Source organism: Triturus cristatus, chromosome 7 (assembly GCF_964204655.1).
Source record: "Triturus cristatus chromosome 7, aTriCri1.1, whole genome shotgun sequence".
Taxonomy (NCBI): domain Eukaryota; kingdom Metazoa; phylum Chordata; class Amphibia; order Caudata; family Salamandridae; genus Triturus; species Triturus cristatus.
In genome coordinates, this window is record NC_140590.1 from 1,192,983,740 (window position 1) to 1,193,006,020 (window position 22,281).

The 22,281-nt window shown below is 52.1% G+C and overlaps 1 protein-coding gene across 7 annotated transcripts in view; it reads right to left on the minus strand.

Annotated features, from left to right (window-relative positions):
* LOC146811566 (telomerase protein component 1-like) overlaps window positions 1-22,281 on the minus strand; it is a 1,575,504-nt gene that overhangs the window by 517,836 nt on the left and 1,035,387 nt on the right. For all 7 annotated transcript variants that reach the window (XR_014966741.1, XM_085618541.1, XM_085618539.1 and 4 more), the window contains one exon: window positions 11,292-11,504. Coding sequence is in view for 6 of the 7 variants with exons in the window: in XM_085618541.1 (XP_085474667.1) it covers window positions 11,292-11,504 (213 nt within the window). In the remaining variant the exon portion in view is untranslated. The remainder of the gene's footprint in view (window positions 1-11,291; window positions 11,505-22,281) is intronic.

The following is a 22,281-nucleotide window of genomic DNA, read 5'->3' on the forward strand; positions in this document are numbered from 1 at the left end:
TTGTGTCTAGCCCCCTTCATAAGTTTCAGAACTTCTACTTCCAAAATGACAGGATGCATGCATACTGATGCTTAGATGGAGGCAAAGAACATTGAAGACAAAGAGGAGCTGAAATCCCCTGCTCGTCACCTACAGTGTTATGAGATTATTTTCCAACGAGTAAGCCTGATGAAATTCTTGCACCACGTAGGGATGTCAGAGAAAAGAGTGTTTAGTAAGACCAGCAAAAATATTGTTTCCCGGATCTAGTAGGATTTGAGTGAGGCACAAAAGCTCCTAGATTGGTTTTGGGCTTCCTTCTCTATTTCTAGAAGGTTTGGTCCTGTCTGAACTTACTTGTTGAATAATAATAGAAAGGATAGTTTGCACTGTAGTTCTCAGAACGAAACTGATGTGTGATATATTACCAGGTGGAGAAAATTGATATGATTTTAACAGAAACTGTAGCTGTCTTAAATAGGATTAAAACCTCATCAGTGGAATGGTGCAAAAAGATATTCATTTAAAAGGAAGGTCTAAAACAACCCGGCCCTCATTCTCATGGGGGCAGCAGCTAGAATTTTACATATGCTTGCTATTACGTCAGCTTGCACTATTCATCGTTTGTCTGGTCACAGGTGGTGCTTGTTGGAAACGGCCCACTCCCACTCCGCAGGGCGAGGGTGGACCTTTCCCAAACACACTGTGGTAGCTTGGCTCGAGTGGTCAGGAAACAGGCACAGTGCTAAGCATACAATATACCCATACAATAACCATGCGTGCATCCACTCCAAAAACGACTCTACACCGTAAAAATTATGAAAATATGTTCTCTTTATCTTTCTTCTCTTAGTTGCTGATTGGGAAAATAAATAACAATCACAATATATACATTTTCTTTAAATATAGCAGGTCAAATAAATATTGGCTGATTGCTGAAATAAATAGGGGTGATTATAAATAACAAGGAATAAATACAAGTGCAATATATACAGGCAATTAAATACTTTGAGGTAATAAATACTGTATCAATAAATACTGTCCCAATAAATACTGTACACTAACAAGTCCTGTGGACCTAAAAATTCAGTGCAGCAATAAATAGATGAGAACTTAATAAATACAGTAACCCCAATAAATAATTAGCAGTATACAATAACACTCCTGTAAATCAGATGACACTTCAATTCTGAAGGGCTGAATTGGCCCAGGCACAGCTTGTAGGGTGTGAAAGGCTTGAGGGGGCTCCCTGGCTGAGGCAAAGGCTGAGGCCTAAACTGAGGTAGATCAAAAGGGGGGAAATTCCAATGCCCTGGCTTCCCTCTCCACAGACTCCTCTCTAGGATAGTCCCAGTTCACCCCAGGCACAGTCAGGTGGGTTTCAGCACCTCCCTAGCCCCTTAGAGTAGTCTCTCAGGTCTCCACAGGGCCTTAGGCGCCCTCTACTCCACTTACTGCCCTTTTCTGATGCTCCGACGCCGCTGGAGTCGTGTCGACGCCGTGAGGCGGTTCCGCTTCGGTCTCGGCGGCCTCGGCACAATGTCAGTTCTTTTGACGACGCCGGTAGGCGGTTCCGGTCCGATGTCGGGGCCTCGGTTCGACCTCTACCTTCGATTCGACGGCGTCGGGCAGTCTCCACACGATGTCGACTTCGGCGGCTCCGGTCCGATGGCGCACTCGGCTCCGATGACGTCGGCCGGCCTGACCTCGCTGTCGACTTCCGGCGACTCCGGGGTGCGATCCTCACCCCCGACCTCCGGTGTTCCTCCTTACAGGTTCCGGGCGACTCCGGAGTGCGATCCTCACTCCCGACCTCCGGTGCTCCTCTACCTCGGTCTCCGACGACTCCGGAGGGCTGACTTCACCCTTCCGAGGACGCCGCTCACTCGACCTCGGTCTCCTTCCTTCTCGACCCTTGGTTTTCCACTCGACCTCCGCCGGCGCCCTCTTAACGACCTCAGGCGGCTCCGGGTACGACGTCTGCTACCTCAGACAGCGCCGCTTCTCCACCTCGGGCTCCGGGTCTTCGGCTACTCGACGCCAGGCTCCAGGGAAACCAACTCTCAGGTCAGAGTCTTGCTATTTTCTCAGTTCTAAGGCCTGTTCCTGCTGTCCAGGTCCTTAGGATGGTTTTCTTCTTTCTTCTCCCCACACAGGGCTATAGGCTGGGATCCATCAGCTGGGACAAGTATCAAGGGTGGGTTTATGGACCCCACTCCAGGCACAAGTTTCCACCCCTGCTGCTTCACTCCTTCCTCTTTCTTCTTGTGCTCCTCTCTCTTCACCAGTCAGGTGCCAACTGCCAGCTCCAACTGCCAACTGCCCCTCTTATCCTCCCAACATTCCAAACGGTTTCCAACTGTCACCAAGTGCTGGAATCTTCAGGAAGGTTCTGGAAGGTGCTGGTAGGTTCCAGTGGATGCTGGTGATGTCATAGAAGGCCACCATTTTGTGCTTCAGGCCCTCAGACAGAAGTATTCAGGGGTAGCCAAAATGGCTCCCTGAATCTGTGGCAACACGAAAAAGTCTGGTGGTTCCCAAAAAGGAAAAAGTCAAACAGGGTTTGAGGCAAAAGTGGGACAAAATAAATAATGATGAGGAGGGACCACCCAAAGGGCTGACAGGTCTAACACGCGTCCCCCCCAGCTGAAAGTGGGGAGAGCTACCCAACCCCTTGGGAGTTCTCATCACTAAGGCGGAAATACCTTGAGAGACCGTCTGCGTTGGCGTGGTCCACTCCAGGCCGATGTTCCACCTGAAAGTCCATCCCCTGTAGGGAAATAGACCACCTCAACAACTTGGGATTCTCCCCCTTCATTTGCATCAGCCAACGAAGGGGTCGGTGGTCGGTCTGAACCAGGAAGTGCGAGCCAAACAAGTATGGCCGCAACTTCTTCAGAGCCCATACCACTGCAAAGGCTTCACGCTCTATTGCACTCCACTTCTGTTCCCTGGGAAGTAGTCTCCTGGATAGGAAGACCACTGGTTGATCCAGACCCTCTTCGTTGAGTTGCGATAACACTGCCCCAATGCCATGTTCTGATGCATCTGTCTGGACAATGAACTTCTTGGAAAAGTCTGGGGCCCTTAAGACCGGGGCCTCGCACATGGCTTTCTTCAATTTCTCAAAGGCTTGCTGACAAGCCTCCGTCCAGACTACCCGTCGAGGTTGTTTCTTGGACGTGAGCTCCGTGAGAGGGGCTACGATGGTACCGTACCCCTTCACGAAGCGACGATAGTAACCCGTGAGGCCCAAAAATGCTCGGACCTCAGTCTGTGTCTTGGGGGGTTCCCAGGCCATGATGGCCTCGATCTTCGCCTGGAGGGGCTGCACCGTTCCCCTACCCACCAAGTGTCCAAGGTACACTACCGACCCCTGCCCGATCTGGCACTTGCTGGCCTTGATCGTCAATCCAGCTTGTCTCAGGGCCTGGAGAACAGCTTGCAGGTGCTGCAAGTGATCCTCCCAGCTGTTACTGAAGACGGCTATGTCATCCAGATAAGCAGCAGAGAAACTCTCCATCCCGGAGAGGATCTGGTTTACCAGGCGCTGAAACGTGGCAGGTGCGTTCTTGAGCCCAAAGGGCATCACGCAGAACTGGTAGTGGCCATTGGGCGTGGAGAAGGCTGACCTTTCCCTTGCTCCATCAGTCAACGAGATCTGCCAGTACCCCGAAGTAAGGTCAAAGGTACTTAGATATTGGGCAGCTCCCAGCCGGTCAATCAATTCATCCGCCCTAGGGATCGGATGAGCATCAGTCCTTGTCACTGAATTCAGTCCCCGGTAGTCCACACAGAACCTCAGTTCTGGTTGGGCACCCGGTGGTGCAGCTTTTGGTACTAACACCACCGGACTGGACCAGGGGCTGCTAGAAGGTTCAACCACTCCTAGCTCCAGCATCTTAGTGACTTCACTATGAATGCTGGCCTTCACCTTGTCTGACATCCGGTAGATCTTGGACTTCACAGGTGGGCTGTCTCCTGTGTCCACGTCATGGACGCACAGGTGAGTCCTACCTGGGACAAGGGAGAACAACGAAGAGTACTGCCCCAAGACCTGGCGACAGTCCTCCTGCTGTTCAGGAGTTAGGGATGGGGAGAGAATCACTCCCTCCACCGACCCATCCTTTTCCTGAGACGCAAACAGATCAGGGAGAGGCTCGCTTTCCACGTCCTCTCCTCCGTCAGTCACCATCATCAAGATGACTTCGGGCCTCTCGTGGTGGGGTTTGAGGCGGTTGGCATGCAGCACCCGCAGGGGCTGACGAGGGGTCTTCAGGTCCACCAAGTAGGTAGCCTTACCCTTCTTCTCCAACACCTCAAAGGGTCCTGACCAGCGATCCTGGAGGGCACTAAGCTCTCCGGGTTCGATCACCCACACCTTCTGGCCAGGCTCCAACTCCACCGGGTGAGCGTTGTGGTCATACCACGCCTTCATTACTGCTTGGCTGGCTTCCAAGTTGTCAGAAGCTTGCTTCCACAACTTAGCCATTTGGCTCCGGAAGGCCAGCATGTAGCTCACCACATCCTGGGGGAGCTTTCTGGGAGTTCTTTCCCATCCGTCTCTCACCAGGTTAAGAGGTCCGCGTACAGGGTGCCCATACAGAAGCTCGAAGGGGCTGAAGCCCACTCCCTTCTGTGGCACTTCCCTGTAAGAAAAGAGCAAACAGGGTAGGAGGACGTCCCATTTCCTCCGCAGGCTTTCAGGCAGACTTCTGATCATGCCTTTCAAGGTTTTATTGAACCTCTCCACCAGACCATTGGTCTGGGGGTGGTAAGGAGTTGTGAACCGGTAGGTCACTCCACACTCCTTCCACATTGCCCGCATGTATGCTGACATGAAGTTGGTCCCCCTGTCGGACACAACTTCCTTGGGAAAACCCACTCGGGTAAAGATTCCCATCAGGGCCCTAGCCACAACAGGTGCTGTTATGGTCCTCAGAGGTATTGCCTCTGGGTACCGTGTGGCATGATCCACCAGAACCAGGATAAACCTGTGACCAGCTGTGGTTGGTGGATCTAATGGACCCACAATATCGATGCCCACCCTTTCAAAGGGGGTGCTAACGACAGGAAGTGGTTCCAGGGGAGCTTTCAGCTTCACCCCTGTTTTCCCACTGGCTTGGCAAGACACACATGTCCGGCAGTAGGTATCGGACGACACTTTCATCTGAGGCCAATAAAAGTGTGGGACAAGACGGGCGAAGGTCTTGTCTTGCCCCAGGTGTCCTGCCAAGGGGATCTCGTGAGCCAACTCTAACAGGAAGGCTCGAAAACGTTGAGGTACTACCAAGGCTCGTGAGGATCCATGTAGGGGTGCCTTGGGTTCACTGTAGAGGAGGCCATCCTCCCAGTAAACACTGTAGTTCCCTTCAACGTTCCCTGCTGCCTGGGCTTCGGCCTGTCGCCTCAGCCCCTCAAGGGTAGGGCACTCCCTCTGGCCCTGGCAGAATTCCTCCCTGGACGGGCCTCCCTCCACGTGCCACTCGGCCGGGATGGGTAAGTCCTCCAGGTTGGTAACGTCCCCCTCCGCAGACTCCTGGTCCACCACCTCCGGTGGCCTATCCGTCCTACGGGGTGGAGACGCCGAGGCAGGCTCCTCCTGTCCTCGGTTCTTCCCTTGACTGGCAGCTGGCTGGGCCTTTGTTCCAGGCTCCAGCCGGAATGAACTCCCTCTTCGGGTAGTCTCGGACCTTGTGCTAACACAGGCCCAGTCAGGTGTACCCAGCATCTCGGTGTGAGTCCGGTATTCCACCTCCTTCCAAGCGTTGTGCTCCATGTCATTGCCCAGCAGACAATCGACTGGCACGGCAGGGCTTACGGCAACTCGAAGTGAACCTGCAACCCCCCCCCATTCAAAGGGAACCTCGGCCACTGGATAGTGACCGGTTCTGCCGTCAGCCATCGCGGCTGGGTGGAGTACATCGGGAATGACTTGCTCTGGAGACACCAGTTGGCTACGTACCATAGTCATACTGGCTCCTGTATCTCTCCGAGCCTTCCCTCTTTGGCCATTGATGGTGATCCACTGCCCATACTTTGCAGTATTTGCGGGCACCTGGATCTTAGGAACCATCTCCCGTTCTCCCAGGGACACTAAAGTGACACCCGCCCACTCCCTTCCCTTAGTTAAGGGCATCTCCTCCCCGAGCACTACACTAGCTACTCCGGGGGGCTTTCCTCCAGTGGGAGGGGGTGATCGTTTCTGACACTTCGGATCTCCTTTATAGTGTCCAACGCCACCGCACTCGTAGCAATGGACAACCCTTGGCTGCTGACTCTGGCCAGGATTAGGGTTTCTGGGTGGGTTAGCCTTAGAGGTGAATCCTGTTCCCTTCCCTTGGAAGTTACTTTGGGGGCCTTTGGAGAACTCCTTTTTCTTTTCCCCTCCTTCTTTCTTCTGGGGGGCGCCCTGTCCGGCCTTTTGAGTATCCCCTCCAGTCCCCCTTGTGGACACCCGGGTACTAGCCCAAATGTCCGCCTCCTCAGCAAGCTTCCGGGGGCTGGTCAGCTTGCTATCCACCAGGTGTTGCCGCAGTTCAGGGAAACATTTCTCGAGTAGGTGTTCCTTCAATACCAGGTCAAACAGCTCCTCGTAGTTCCTGACTTCACTGCCCTGAATCCAACCTTCCAGTGCCTTCTTTGCATAGTCCAGGAAGTCCACCCAATTCTGTGTGCCCAGTTTGTGACTACCCCTGAACTTCTGCCTATACTTTTCCGGAGTTAGTCCAAACTTCCTGATGAGCGCCAGTTTCATGGCGGGGTAGTGGGTTTGCTCATCCTCCTCGAGGGCCAATAAAGCATCCCTTCCAGCTGGAGGCATGTATTTGTACAATCCCCCTCCCCAGTACTTCACTGGAACCCCATGGGCCCTCAATGAGACCTCATAGGCTGCGAGCCACTTGGCGATGTCATCACCTGCCCCATAGCTTGCTACAATGTCCTTTGGCAGGTAAGGTTTGGATTCCCTAGTGGACTCTTGGTTTTGGCTGCCACCATTGGGAACAGGTTGTGCCCCGATTCGCAAAATCTGAAGGTCGATTTCTTTCAGGCGCAATTCATGGGCCATCCTCTGCTCCTCTTTCTCCTTTTCCAGCCTTGCTAAGTCCCATGTGAGCTGTCTCTTCTCTCTCCGGTCTGCTAACTCCACTTCGGATAAGCCCCCGCTAGAGGCACGGCTGCCCCCCCTAGAAAGTGTCCTGGGCCCTGCGGACAGGTTCCCCCCCTCAGGTTGGTACATCTCAGCCCCCTCGGGGTCAGGCTCTCCATCCCTGTCCTCTTCCTCAGCCTTGCTTTCCCTGCGTGCCTCCCCCCAAGCCCTTAAGCTGGTTTGAAGTGCACCCTTCTTTGCTCCTGGGGGACAGTACACCCCCTCTCGCTGGCAAAACTCCCTGAGTTGGGCCACAGTGTATGTGTCTAGGTTTTCAAGAACAAACTCCATCTTGCCCACTCAGGTTAGAGGACAGGTTTTGTGTAGTAACAATGCAGGGGGATACCTTTAGTAATACCTCCTCCCACCACCAGAGTAAATTTGGAAAAAACAAAAACCCACAATTAGGAAGGCCGCTGTGAGAAAACTCCCGGTGTAGGCCTATGGACTACCCACAGTTATTGTAGAGTATATGTAGGCACAGCTCTATCCCACCACTGAACACCAATTTATGTTGGAAACGGCCCACTCCCACTCCGCAGGGCGAGGGTGGACCTTTCCCAAACACACTGTGGTAGCTTGGCTCGAGTGGTCAGGAAACAGGCACAGTGCTAAGCATACAATATACCCATACAATAACCATGCGTGCATCTACTCCAAAAACGACTCTACACCGTAAAAATTATGAAAATATGTTCTCTTTATCTTTCTTCTCTTAGTTGCTGATTGGGAAAATAAATAACAATCACAATATATACATTTTCTTTAAATATAGCAGGTCAAATAAATATTGGCTGATTGCTGAAATAAATAGGGGTGATTATAAATAACAAGGAATAAATACAAGTGCAATATATACAGGCAATTAAATACTTTGAGGTAATAAATACTGTATCAATAAATACTGTCCCAATAAATACTGTACACTAACAAGTCCTGTGGACCTAAAAATTCAGTGCAGCAATAAATAGATGAGAACTTAATAAATACAGTAACCCCAATAAATAATTAGCAGTATACAATAACACTCCTGTAAATCAGATGACACTTCAATTCTGAAGGGCTGAATTGGCCCAGGCACAGCTTGTAGGGTGTGAAAGGCTTGAGGGGGCTCCCTGGCTGAGGCAAAGGCTGAGGCCTAAACTGAGGTAGATCAAAAGGGGGGAAATTCCAATGCCCTGGCTTCCCTCTCCACAGACTCCTCTCTAGGATAGTCCCAGTTCACCCCAGGCACAGTCAGGTGGGTTTCAGCACCTCCCTAGCCCCTTAGAGTAGTCTCTCAGGTCTCCACAGGGCCTTAGGCGCCCTCTACTCCACTTACTGCCCTTTTCTGATGCTCCGACGCCGCTGGAGTCGTGTCGACGCCGTGAGGCGGTTCCGCTTCGGTCTCGGCGGCCTCGGCACAATGTCAGTTCTTTTGACGACGCCGGTAGGCGGTTCCGGTCCGATGTCGGGGCCTCGGTTCGACCTCTACCTTCGATTCGACGGCGTCGGGCAGTCTCCACACGATGTCGACTTCGGCGGCTCCGGTCCGATGGCGCACTCGGCTCCGATGACGTCGGCCGGCCTGACCTCGCTGTCGACTTCCGGCGACTCCGGGGTGCGATCCTCACCCCCGACCTCCGGTGTTCCTCCTTACAGGTTCCGGGCGACTCCGGAGTGCGATCCTCACTCCCGACCTCCGGTGCTCCTCTACCTCGGTCTCCGACGACTCCGGAGGGCTGACTTCACCCTTCCGAGGACGCCGCTCACTCGACCTCGGTCTCCTTCCTTCTCGACCCTTGGTTTTCCACTCGACCTCCGCCGGCGCCCTCTTAACGACCTCAGGCGGCTCCGGGTACGACGTCTGCTACCTCAGACAGCGCCGCTTCTCCACCTCGGGCTCCGGGTCTTCGGCTACTCGACGCCAGGCTCCAGGGAAACCAACTCTCAGGTCAGAGTCTTGCTATTTTCTCAGTTCTAAGGCCTGTTCCTGCTGTCCAGGTCCTTAGGATGGTTTTCTTCTTTCTTCTCCCCACACAGGGCTATAGGCTGGGATCCATCAGCTGGGACAAGTATCAAGGGTGGGTTTATGGACCCCACTCCAGGCACAAGTTTCCACCCCTGCTGCTTCACTCCTTCCTCTTTCTTCTTGTGCTCCTCTCTCTTCACCAGTCAGGTGCCAACTGCCAGCTCCAACTGCCAACTGCCCCTCTTATCCTCCCAACATTCCAAACGGTTTCCAACTGTCACCAAGTGCTGGAATCTTCAGGAAGGTTCTGGAAGGTGCTGGTAGGTTCCAGTGGATGCTGGTGATGTCATAGAAGGCCACCATTTTGTGCTTCAGGCCCTCAGACAGAAGTATTCAGGGGTAGCCAAAATGGCTCCCTGAATCTGTGGCAACACGAAAAAGTCTGGTGGTTCCCAAAAAGGAAAAAGTCAAACAGGGTTTGAGGCAAAAGTGGGACAAAATAAATAATGATGAGGAGGGACCACCCAAAGGGCTGACAGGTCTAACAGTGCTCAAAACTGGATATGCTAAATTAAGATCATATGCAGAGATCTAGGTCTTTTCAAGGCCAGGAAAAAGACTTTAAACCGGTTGAGTTCTACCAACATCTGATAAAAGCTTCGTGCCGTGACTGTGAGATTTTCATTGTCTCAGCAAAAATGCTGAGCACAAGTAAAACCGTTTTCTTTCTAACCTTATCATTTTCAGTTCTTTGTCAAGAGATTTAGATCCTGGAATAGTACGTGCACCGCCTTCACCAAATTAAGATGTCACACACCTGTGCTTGCGAGGTTCAGACGTTCATAGGTGCTATTCGGCAACATGCGTGCTTTTTCGGAAAAGCGGACCTTCTGTGAAACGTTGCTTGTGACACTATTTATTTATGCATTTATATAGCACAAACAAGGCCTAATGAGTATCAGAGGGCTTTACTTGAGAAACGTTTGATACTGCAAGAGTAGTTTACAAACCAGTTACAAATTACACAGAGCACTTTATATCAGGAGAGCTTGTAAGAAAAGTACAAAACAGCAAATATTGAGACAGCATAATTGCACTGCTCACATGGTATTAACCACTGCTTTCATACTAGCACTGCACAGCAAAGGAGGCCGAGATAAGTCATGCATGATTATTTCTTTGCTAAGTCAGTGGTAGTGGGCAGCATGTTGATTGTTGCTTTCATTTGTGCTAAAGATAACACAACATGGTACGGGAGCAGCTGTGCAGCATGTTAACGGTCCAGTCATTTTGTTTGGGCAACCACAACACTGCTGTCTCCTTGGACAAAAACCTAAAGGCGCTAGCTGGGACCAGCAACTGAAGCTGCTGTGGCGCCAGCTCAACGCAGGTCTGAAAACCACCCGCTTCACACCCCTGTTGGTGATCAAGGACCCCACAGTGGAACCATTAACCACCTCTGATATGGAACCCTGAGTTCAGTGCCCCTAATACTCCCTACCACTCTGCCACACTCCATTCATGCCCCACCTCACCTCTGGGAGACGATCACCACCACACATCACGCATCGACCCCCACACCATGGCACAGGCTGCCAGCAGGAGATTGGTGCAGCACCAGCCCCACACCAGCAGGAGTCCACCAGTGGTTGCAGACACCACCCACAGTGGCCAATGGGAGAATAGTGTTCCAAGAGCATCATCACAGATCTCTTCAAGCCTAAAATTCAGGTCTCTGATCGTGGTATTAAAAACGAACTCGGTCTCTAATCCTTCTCTGAAAACCTAGACTTTAATCCTGCTCCTGCCCAGTCTCTACTTCTGCCATGGAAGCCTGGCTTCATAATCTCCCTCTTAAAAACCCAGTCTCTAATCCGACTCCTACACAGCCTCTAAACCTACTCGTCAAACAACAGCTAGACCTATTGCCGCCTGGGGTGCTCCATGATTTTGCCCGGTACATGTAAGAGTGAGGAGGGAAGGGGGAGAAAGGGGGGAGAGATTGAGAGCCAAAAAGAGTGCCCCCCCTTCCCCCCAGCTATGCCGCAGATTGTCAGGTCACTAATCTTTCTGCTGAGAAAGTATTCACATGGCCATACCATCCTGCTGCATATGTTCACCTATCAACCCTTCAAGGTGCCTGGTTAAAACTTGCTCCTGGTACATAGACCAAACAGTTGTGATTTTGACAAAAGGAACATAGTTATTTACCTTACAGTCCTCCCCAGCTGTGACGAGGTAGCGGCCGTTGCATATGAACCTGGACACCTGAGCCATGCCGCAGTGCGCGGGGAAGTTCGCGAGCAGGACATTTTCTTGCCAGGACCAGAGTCGCACTTCTCCATCGAGGGCGGCCGAGGCGACAGTCTTCCCAGACGGAGCGAAGCAGACGTCACGGATGGAAGACTTGTGTCCGGAAATCACCTGAGAGACGAGCAAACCAATCGAGAGGTGAACAGAGCTCACAGGAACAATGAAAGATGGAACATTAAGACACAGTCGCAACTTCCGAGGTGCCGCTCACACCTCACCTCCAACTTAACTGGAACCTTATATGGCACCTCAAGTGGTGCACCACCCAATAAAACAACCACACTTTCTTGTTTATCCCTAATTCGACATTGTGTGATGGTAATTTGTTTTTTAGTATTTTTGTCAAATTACTATGAAACCTGTGTCAATCAGTATTTAGAATTGTGCAATTCTCTGGACGCTTATCATAGATGAGAATGTGTGCGCACTCCTCAAAGAATATAAACATGAATTTGTGATAAGCTCCAGACAGCATTTCACTCACAACTTTGTCCTAGGCCCGCCCTTAAAGTATGGAGCATCTTATGTTTGACCATTCCCTCTGTGCTCGGATCTTTTCCTTTTAACAATAGTCAAACAAGACAGACGTTTTCATGGCGATGCAGCAAACTATTTACTCAAGGGGAAAGAAATGTCTGACATTTTTACAAGTAATCAGCCTGCTAATGAATATTCCACATTTTCCTATTTTGTGTGCTTCAGTGCCGTTTGAGGTACCGTTACCTCGTTTTTATTACAAGTACAACAAAAGGAAACTGACTTTGGGGAGTTGTAATTCCACAGCCTAAATTATATGAATAGAAAACAAAGAGAGCATATATGGCAAATGTAAATAGCCAGGGTGCACTTCGACTTTATCACTGGTTAATCGCCAACTCCACCGTGGTGAAACATGCCTCAGTAAACGATAGTATGCCTTTGTATTAAGAAGATAAATTGACATGCGTGTGACAATGGCCGCCATATGGTGCACTCAGTCCATATGAGGAAGAAGGCTTGAATTGATATATATTACACAAATGAAAGCGCTAGATTGACAACAACTGACAAATACCAGTGTTAATACCCTAATCCAATTAATCTACACCAGATATGGCAAAGCTCGGTACTCAGCTGCCCCTGAAAAACGTCATCAATTTCAGCCGGTCCAGAAGGCTGCCACCCGCCTTATACTGGCATTTCAGTATGGGACAGAATCAGACCTATACTAGGATCCCCCAATTGTCGGCCCATTCAATCCAGAGAAGCTTTTAAATCTCCTAATATTGTACACAAGATCCTACGCCAACAGCGCCCCTCCCCTTATTAACACCATGTTTTTAGTCTACCAGCCCCATAAGGCACTTCGGTTGGTCAACCGGCTTCCACTGCAAATTCCTCGTTTTAAAACAGTAACCTATAGAGATCGATCGAGGTAAATCTCGCCCTGGTGGAATGAGCTCCGACTGATCCCTTCTGGAGGTTCGTGTCGGGCCAAAGCGTAGCAAGTCTCAATGCAGAGGATGCTCTACGCGGGTAGTGTCTTTTCTGCCCTGCTTTGCCTTTCTTGGCACCACAGTATGCCACAAAGAGCAGGTTATCCAGTTGTGTGTCTTTGGTGCGGTCAAGGTAGAAGCTTACAGCTCACCTAGGACACAACCTGTGCAAACACTATTCCTCCTTAGTGGGATGGGGGTGATGGACTGGTTCAGATGGAAGGCAGTCACTTTTGGTAGGAAAACAGCCCTGGCTGGCAACAACAACTTGTAGGCATAAAAACAAGTAACAGTTGGGTGGAGACTAAAAGATTGTAACTCGCTCACCTGTCAGGCTGAAGTAATAGTCAGCAAACACAACATCCTTAAGAGACAACTATGCAAGGTCTCGAACGGAATCCCATTGAGAAAAGTTCAAACAAAATGAAGGTCTCATTGGAGCACAACAAAGGAGGTTGTAGGCTACAGATTAGACAACCCATTCAAAACACAGCACTATTGGAGACTTGAAGAAGGAAAGTTGGTATGGGAGACCGAGGAACACTGACAACGGAGTCAACTACCCCTCGCGCGTGCCCACGCCACATCCCAGCGGGGCAAGGGAAGGTGCAAACTACAAGACCTGGCACAGCTTGGCCTGTAAGAGGTCCAGATTTTTGTCGCTGCATCAAGCCCTGAAGTTACTCCACTGCTCCTTTTCATAGAAGAGCTCCCACCTCTTGCTGCTCTATGGTAAGTTGGTCTAAAGGGGTAGAAGCAGGTGGGAGAGGAATAGGGAGTGGACCCTAGAGGAAGGGAAGGGTATAACCCCTTTCTACTAATGGGAGCACCCCTTGGGCCGAAGTAAAAGCATCCAGGCTAGGAGAAAGAGGGAAACCAGCCCGCCACAGGCTCCGAGTGAGATTGAGGAAGCAAACCAGCCCTGCTTGCCTCGTGGTGCAGGGGAGGAGGAGAGTTGCTGGGCAGATCCACAGCCCTCCTCTCTGCCCCTGCCATTGTACTATCATAGTGTTCAACTTGGCGAGGTGCTTCTCACTGATTCACTCCCACTTTACTTAAATGGTTGATCATGACCATCACAGTCCTCCCCACCACCATAAGAAGCTGTGGCCACTTGACTTACCACTACCAGTGCCTTTGAAATGCTGCACCCACTGCCAACACAGCTCCCACCAGCCAGTGCTGCGCACTTATTATAACCATTCTCAGCCAAATTGCTGCTGCTGGCTGCGTCTTCGCGCTTGGCAGACTGATGTCTAACAGGTTCTGCAGTGCGGCCAGCCTTCTTCTTTCCCAGACAGAGTTGTGAGTCCAACATATATGCCCAACAACAGCAGCACTAGCAGCCTGTCGTTTGATTCCCTGGTGTTCTACTGCTGCCTCCCACAGTGTTCTAATGAACAACTAGAGCGCCAACATTCTGACAAAACTGTGACACGATGAAGCCATTGTGATGGAAGCAGGGGTCTACAACCTTTTCTGTAGTGAGAGTTGCTTCTGCTCAAGAAAAGTCCTTACTAGCTACTAGCAAATATTATCATTGCAAAATAGAGACTTCATATGTTAAAATGACACACGATCGCCCTAAGCATGATTAACAGTAGTGACCAGCCAAGCATTTCAGGTGAGGTTAACCAGCAGAAATGATTCTCAATATTAAATGCCTCTACCTAAAAATTAAACAGCCACACCATCACGTACCCTCAGGTGCGAAGGGCATAACCAGAGCAACAGGTTTTCCCAAATCATCTTGAATTATCATTCAATTATCACCTTTCAATGTGTTTTGGAACTGCAAGCACTTATTTTCATCAGTATATCAGTTTCTGAAAATACACTTCTTTTTCTTTCAAGTACCACTTTCCATTTTGGGCAAACAAACTCAAAAAGTAATTGTTAGGCAATACACAGTCCCTAAACATCTGCTTGGTATTTCCATTGAGTACTCAAGTATAAATGACTCACATGGACAGATTCTGCTTCAAATGTCCAGGTATTACAAACATGGGCCAAGGACGCTCAACATAATACCAAGAATGATTTTAGTATGCCACAAATGCCCACTATTATACCAGGGACACTATTGTGCCAGGATGCCCACCATGTATTAGTCATGGCTTTATTATTCGAAGGGGGCACCATTATCACAGGAATAGCTAAAGTGATGGCTAAAAGTAGGCAATTCATGCTCTTAATATGTAATGATGGCGGCCCTTATGCCACAAAAAGACCAAGAAAACTAACAAATAGTCAAGGATGACCATTACTATGCCATTGGCACTATTATGTCATGAACTCGCATAATTGTACAAGAGATGAACCCCTTATGAGGGGAGTAGGTTGGTCCTTGTCACCAGGCATAGCTTCCAGGGAGTGACAGTTTATTGGGGAGGGACACAATGCCAACCACACACAGACACAAACAAGTGTACACACATGCATAAAAAAAAATAACAAGGGGCGGAGCCAAGATGGCGGAGTGAGCAGTCGTCCTGGTCCGGAGCTCCCGCCAGGGTCGGATTCAGCACCGACCGCCAGGTCGCCAATAGCGCTGACGGTGCCCGGACTGCGTTCCCCAGAGACCCACGACCACTGGACATCTACGGCGGGGTGAAGCTCGGCGTTGAGGGCTGCATTGGCCGTGAGAAGACGGAGGCGGCGTGCGGCGCTGCTGGGGCCGCGCCAGAGAGGGCAGGGCCGGTGAGAGAATCGATAGCCGGTGGAGGCAGCGACGGAGGCCCCTGAGCCTGAGACGGACGGTGAGCAGCAGGGGCCCCCGGGAGTGGTGTCTGGAGCGGAGCGGGAGCCCCCGGGAGCCTGTGGAGTGGTGCCGCGACCGAGCTGGGTCCGGCCCGCCATTTTGAGCTGCAGGAGCAGCGCCGGAGTGGGACCGCGGAGAGCTCCTTAAGGACTGTGAGGCCTGGACCTGGCTCCGGTGTACCAGCGGAGGACTGCGGGGCTGGGAGACACTCGGCCCCCCGCGCCGGGCCTGCAGAAGAGGCGAAGGGAGGCACGGAAGGCCGCGCGGCCAAGCACCGCGGGGAAGAGCCGCATATCTGGTGCGGGAGGCGCCAAAGCAGGGTCTACGGTGAGCGTGGGCTCGCTGTGCGATTCTCTCCCCGGCCCAGCGGCGGCGCCCCTATCCGGGGACAGTTGGCAGTCGGCGCGAGGATCATGGGGGCCTAGGGCTTGCAGTCGGCGGCCCATCAGGACTAGGGCGTAGAGGTTGGCCCTCACAGCTGGGGACAGTCACGATTGGTGGTGCAGGCCACGCCGCGAAGGAGTGCGAAAGCAGGTGGCGCCGGTGGGGGCGCCGCCGTTTCGGTGTCCCGGGCTGGGGTTGAGGTTTGCCGCGTGCTCTGCTCTTCCTCCCTGGTAACCGTGTGAGCATCCCGGACAGGACCGAGGCCGGCACAGGGCCTCTGAGGTCGTGCTCCCGCGGCCCCGCGGGTTTCCTGGTTTGCGGTGCAGTGCTGGGCCCCCACCACATAGCGGAGGGAGCGGACTGGAGAGCTGGGAGCATGAGCCGCGGGCACCGCACCTAGCGACTGTACAAAGGCGGAAGCTGCCCGCAGAGGGGGACACAAAGACAAACGCTAGCATTGGTGCAGTGGACGCGGCCTGGAAGCACAGGCTAACCGAACAGGAGCAGAGGACCTTTCAGCGACACAACACCTCTACAGGGACCGGGGGCAGAAGCGCCACAGGTGGCTGGACACATTGGAATTGCTTCGTGCGGAGACAGAGACTTCAGGCCTTGAGCTTCCTTTCAGGCATCAACCGGGTCTTGTCCCCCCGACGGCGGACTGGTGGGAAAGAGACAGGAACTCTGCAAGACACACACGGGGTCTTGTGGGTCGCGCTATGTCCACTTCCAGGAAACGGCAGGACAAAAATATTAAGGATATGTTCTCCAAGTCCCCGGTTGGTCAGATGGCTGCGACTGCGGACTCCGGGGGGCCCGGAAATGGCAATCCGGAAGCTGGGGGTTCTGAGCCCATCACCAAGGCCTTCCTGGAGTCGATGTTCGCCGCACTGCGGGACGATATCCAAACTTTCAAGCAAGAGTTTACGTCTGAGCTCAAAGAGGTCCGCCGCGACATGGACGGCATTGGTGAAAGGGTGGCGGACCTGGAGGGCAAGAGCGATGGAAGGGACGAGGAAATAGCAAATCTACAGCAGGAGATCATTAGACTGCATGATCAACCGGTGGATCTTCAGGTCCACCTTGAGGACCTCGAGAATCGCTCCCGTCGCCATAACATCCGAATCAGGGGCGTGAAAGCGGACGACGACTCGAAGGATCTTTTCACCTATGTGAGGGAGCTATTCAACCACATCCTAGAACGACCTCTGGACACGAACTTGGAGTTAGATCGGGCGCATAGAGTGGGTCCCCCCAGGGTGCCGTCGGCCCCTCCGTCGGACATCCTAGTGTGCGTGCAGGACTACTGCACCAAGGAGTTGATAATGCAAAAAGCACGCCGTCTGCACCCCTTACAATTTCTTGATCACAAACCGGTGCTGTACCAGGACCTGTCCGCTCTCACGCTACAAAAAAGGCGCCTATTCAAACCCATCACGATGCACCTCCAACACAATAACATTCCCTACAGCTGGGGTCACCCCTTCCGCTTGGTGTTTCGTAAAGATGACAAACTGTACCAATTGCGTTCTCTGTTTGAGGCCAGCAAGCTGCTGGGGGTGAGCCACCAGGAGGAAGAAGGGGGTGAGGGGGCCACCACGTCAGGAGCGGGAAACACCGGGCCTCGATGGCGTCAACAGGGGTGCAGACGCCGTCTCAAGAAACCACCAGCTGTGGAGATTACGAAAGGCCGACTATCGGCGTTGGAAGCTGTGTCAACGGATCTTTCAGGTTCTAATAGTGGCTGAACTGGACACGCACGGTACCGGAGAGACTTCTTTTCTTACATCCAGACCTTCGGTGGGAGGGGGGGCTTCCTTCCACTGTTGGTGGACACATCCCAATGACTCTTTACCAGTCACAGACGAGTGATGGACTATATGTTTCCAGTTCTTATGGTATTTGTTTTTTTTTAATGGGGCTTGTTGGGGTGGGTGAGGGAGGGGACTTGGGGCTCCGCGTCCGTCTTCCCTTTAGGGCTAGGGCGACAACTTGCGCCCCCGTGTCCCAGATTCGCTTACAAATCGGAAATTCCAGAGCCGCGATGCATGATGCTTTACAGCGGCAGCGTCCCCCATGTGATACACGTCATGCCACCCACCACGCTTAAGGAGCTGACCCTGAATGTCCGGGGTCTTAACAACCCAGTAAAGCGTAGGGCTGTCCTATCATACTTAGAAAATTCCCACGCAGATCTTTGCCTCCTGCAGGAAACCCACTTATTAGCGCGCGATTGCCATCGCCTTAGGTCTAGGAGGTTTCCCACCCAGTTCTTCTCTTCCGGATCTACTAAAACAGCAGGGGTGGCGACTCTAGTGGCACAACGGTTTCGGGGGGAGGTCCTGCATAAGGTTGCCGAGATCAGGGGGCGCCTCTTGACTTATCGCTTTGCCCTTGGTGGGATGCCGTTTACTATTAGCTCCATATACGCCCTGAATGAGGGACCTGAGCGATTTTTACACACCACTCACAGAGGCCACGACTACACCTGACCGCCATGACATTCTTGGGGGGCATCTCAACTTGGTGTTCGATAATGCTTAGCATAGATCCAGTCAGCGTTCTCATCAAGCCGGGGCCATTTCTGCGGAGGGGCTTGCGCGCTTGTATGACCTGGGGCTATGCGACCTCTGGCGCACCATGCACCCCTGCGACAGGGAATACTCCTTCTATTCTTATGTGCATAAGACCAACGCCAGATTAGACCATCTCTTAGTATCTGCATCGGCGCAGGCGCTCTGAACAGCAGTTGACATAGGGGTGGCGTCTTTATCAGATCATGCTCCGGTGACTGCGACTTTCACCCTCCCGCCCACATCGCGTCCCTCCAGAGTGTGGCGTCTTAGAGACGCTCTCCTGCACAGAGACGAGGTAGTTCAACACATCAGGCGCAGCATTCATAATTATCTCACACACAATGACAACACAGACACTGCACTTGCCACGCAATGGGCGGCGCTGAAGGCGGTTCTTAGAGGGGAGTTCATCTCGATCTCGGCGGCGGACAATAGGGAGCGCGGATGCAAACGGGAAGAGCTTACACAACAGGTGCGGGAATTGGAACGGATGCACCAGCGGACGGGAGCCCCGAGATTATGGCGACAACTCAAAGCGGTTCGCCAACAGTTGGCGGCGCTCGACCAAGACAGGGCAGTGTTTGCGGCATTGAGGCTGCGCCATGCCTACTATGCGGGTGGGGACAGGTGTGGGCGCCTTCCGGCTCATAAGCTCAGACAGGTTCGTCAGAGACAGGGGGTTAAATTGATCTCTCGGGAAGATGGCACGGCAGCAACGGAGGATGGGGATATTGCGGAGGCATTCCGCGATTTTTATGCGACTTTGTACGCGGAGGCCCCGCTGGCCCGCCCTGAGGGGACGGCTCTCCTAGACTCTGTCACACTGCTGGCTCTGTCCCTGGCGCAGGCCGAACATCTAGAAAGAAGCATTCAAATGGAGGAAGTAGTGTCTGCCATTTCTTGGCTCAAACTGGGAAAGGCCCCTGGTCCAGACGGCTTTCCTGCTATTTTTTACAAGAAATTTTGTTCCCTGTTGGCCCCGATCCTTACCAGGCTGTTCAATTCCTTTGCTACTCAGGGAGCTATTCCAGTCGACCTCTTGGAGGCTTCGATAGCAGTAATTCCTAAACCAGGCAAGGATAGCTCGCAATGTGGCTCTTACCGCCCGATATCACTCCTTAACACAGACATTAAACTATATACAGGGATACTGGCCGCCCGCCTTGGCCCCCGTATGCCAGGACTCACGGACCCGGACCAGGCGGGCTTCATCCCTGAGCGGCAAACGACAGACAATACGAAGCGGATTTTGCATCTTATAGAAAAGGCTACTCAGGTCCCGGGGGAGTTCATGATGCTGGCCATTGACGCCGAAAAGGCGTTCGACCGAGTACATTGGCCATTTTTGGAAAAGGTACTGGAGAAGGCAGGAATAGGCGACCGATTCCGCACACGTATCCTTAACTGTTATAGATTCCCCACAGCCACAGTCAGAGTGAACGGGTACACATCCTCTCAATTCCACATTGAGAGGGGCACGAGGCAGGGGTGTCCGTTATCCCCCCTCCTCTTTGCCCTTTATATGGAACCGCTGGCTCAGAGGGTGCGACAAAACCCGGAGATCACGGGAATACGGTTTGGGGGCTTCGTCCACACAATCCGTCTATACGCGGATGATGTATTAATAGCCTTATCTGATCCGAGGTCCGCTCTCTCAGCGTGCTGGGCAAAATTGGAGGTTTTCGCGCAAGCTGGCAGTTTCAAAGTGAATGCAGGGAAATCCTAAGCCCTAGACTTATCACTGTCGCGGTCCACACGAGACCATTTGCAAACCCGGCTTCCCATCCGTTGGGCGGCAGACACAATACCGTATTTAGGGATTCAATTGGCCCCATCGCTCTCTAGAGTGGTTTAAATGAACTACGCGCTGTTACGTGACAGGATTCGCCTGCAACTAGACAGATGGCGGCACTATCCACTCTCGTGGTTGGGTAGGGTCGCAGCGGTTAAAATGACCATCCTTCCACAGATTCTCTACCTCTTCCACACTATACCTCTCCGTCCGCCAGTACGATGGATTCGAACGATGCAGTCAGACCTGTCCCGGTTTATCTGGAACGGGAGGAAACCGCGAATGCGACGGGCGTTGGTGGTATTAGCACCGGAAGCGGGTGGACTTGGAGTCCCAGATCTGGGGCTCTACTTTCAAGCAGCCCAATTGAGATATCTAGTGGAGTCGAGCAGATGGGAATCCGAGAAACATTGGCTATTTCAAGATCAGGCGGTGGCTGCGCGACCTTTACAGGATATTCCTTTCTTACGCAAGGTGCACCGGCCTCCTAACCTATATGCCTCCTATATTACGCGGGTCCCTCTGGAGGTTTGGGACGCCACTAATCTCACACATGAACTCACATCATTCCCGTCCCCGCTTACCCCGCTGATAGGCAACCCCGACTTCACCCCAGGATTAGAGGATGCCGCCTTTGCGAGCTGGAGGGCAGCGGGCTGCCGGTCCCTGTGTCATGTTTACAGAGAGGGGAGGGGGGTACACTCGTTCGTTCAGATGCAGAGAGAGTTTGGGCTGCCGGACACAGAGAGGTTGCGGTATATGCAAGTGAGACATTGGGCGCTCCAGCCACAGGTTCGCTCCGGGGCAGAAAGGCGCCTCTTCCCCTACGAGCGATGGCTTATTACACGCTCATCAGACAAACACCTTGTTTCCAATCTCTATAAACAACTGCAGGTCAAACACAAACACACATATAATTCTAGCAGGAACCGGTGGGAACGAGAACTGGGAAGAACACTGAGACATAAAGAATGGGAGGGCATCTATTACAGGGCATGGCACTCAGCATACCACATGGGGCTCACGGAGACTCTCACGAAGATTGTGACATACTGGTATTACACCCCGGAGCGCTTACATGCGATGGACCACTCTCGGGAGGCGACATGTTGGAGGGGTTGTGGTCAAGTGGGTAGTCTAACGCACATATTGTGGGACTGCAAACATCTCCAATCTTACTGGAAGCAGGTGTTGGATGAAGTGGACAATCACTTCGAGACGGAGATACCGCGTTTCCCAGCTTATGTAATTTTAGGTCTACCCAACCCTCTGACCTATCCATTGCGTTCACGCAGAGGCAGTCTGATGGCCATCACGCTGGAGTCTGCTATACAAAACATACTTACGCACTGGCGTACACCCCAATTACAGACCTTCACGGGATGGCTACACCGTTTGTGGTATGTCTTAGGTATGGAAAAGTTAGCACTAACCATAGCAGGGGAAGGGGATAGATATGGGGAGTTATGGAAGCTCTTTTTGTCGCTCTTAGCCTCTGAATTTAGGGAAGTCACGTATTCCCGATATCTGAGACTGTTACGTATCGCGGAGACTCCGGAGGGAGATGGGCATTAAAATTTGGCGGGGCCTCAGGGAAGACACAGAGCCAGGGAGAGGGGGGGGATGGAGTTCGGGGGATTGGAGGGGGGTCGTTTTTTTGGAGGGACTTTTTATTTGGGGGGGGGGGTTTACATTGGATAGTTGTGTTTGATTAAATGATTATTCAGCTAAGCACACTGAGGCTATAAGAAGCATGACAATGACTCAGATGGTAGTTATATCATAGCAATGTGTACTTGCGTCTCGATGCATGTCCTTTTGGCTGATATTCAATAAAAACATTTAAACCATAAAAAAAAAAAAATCACTGATGAATGCATGTAAAGCACTTGATTCTCCC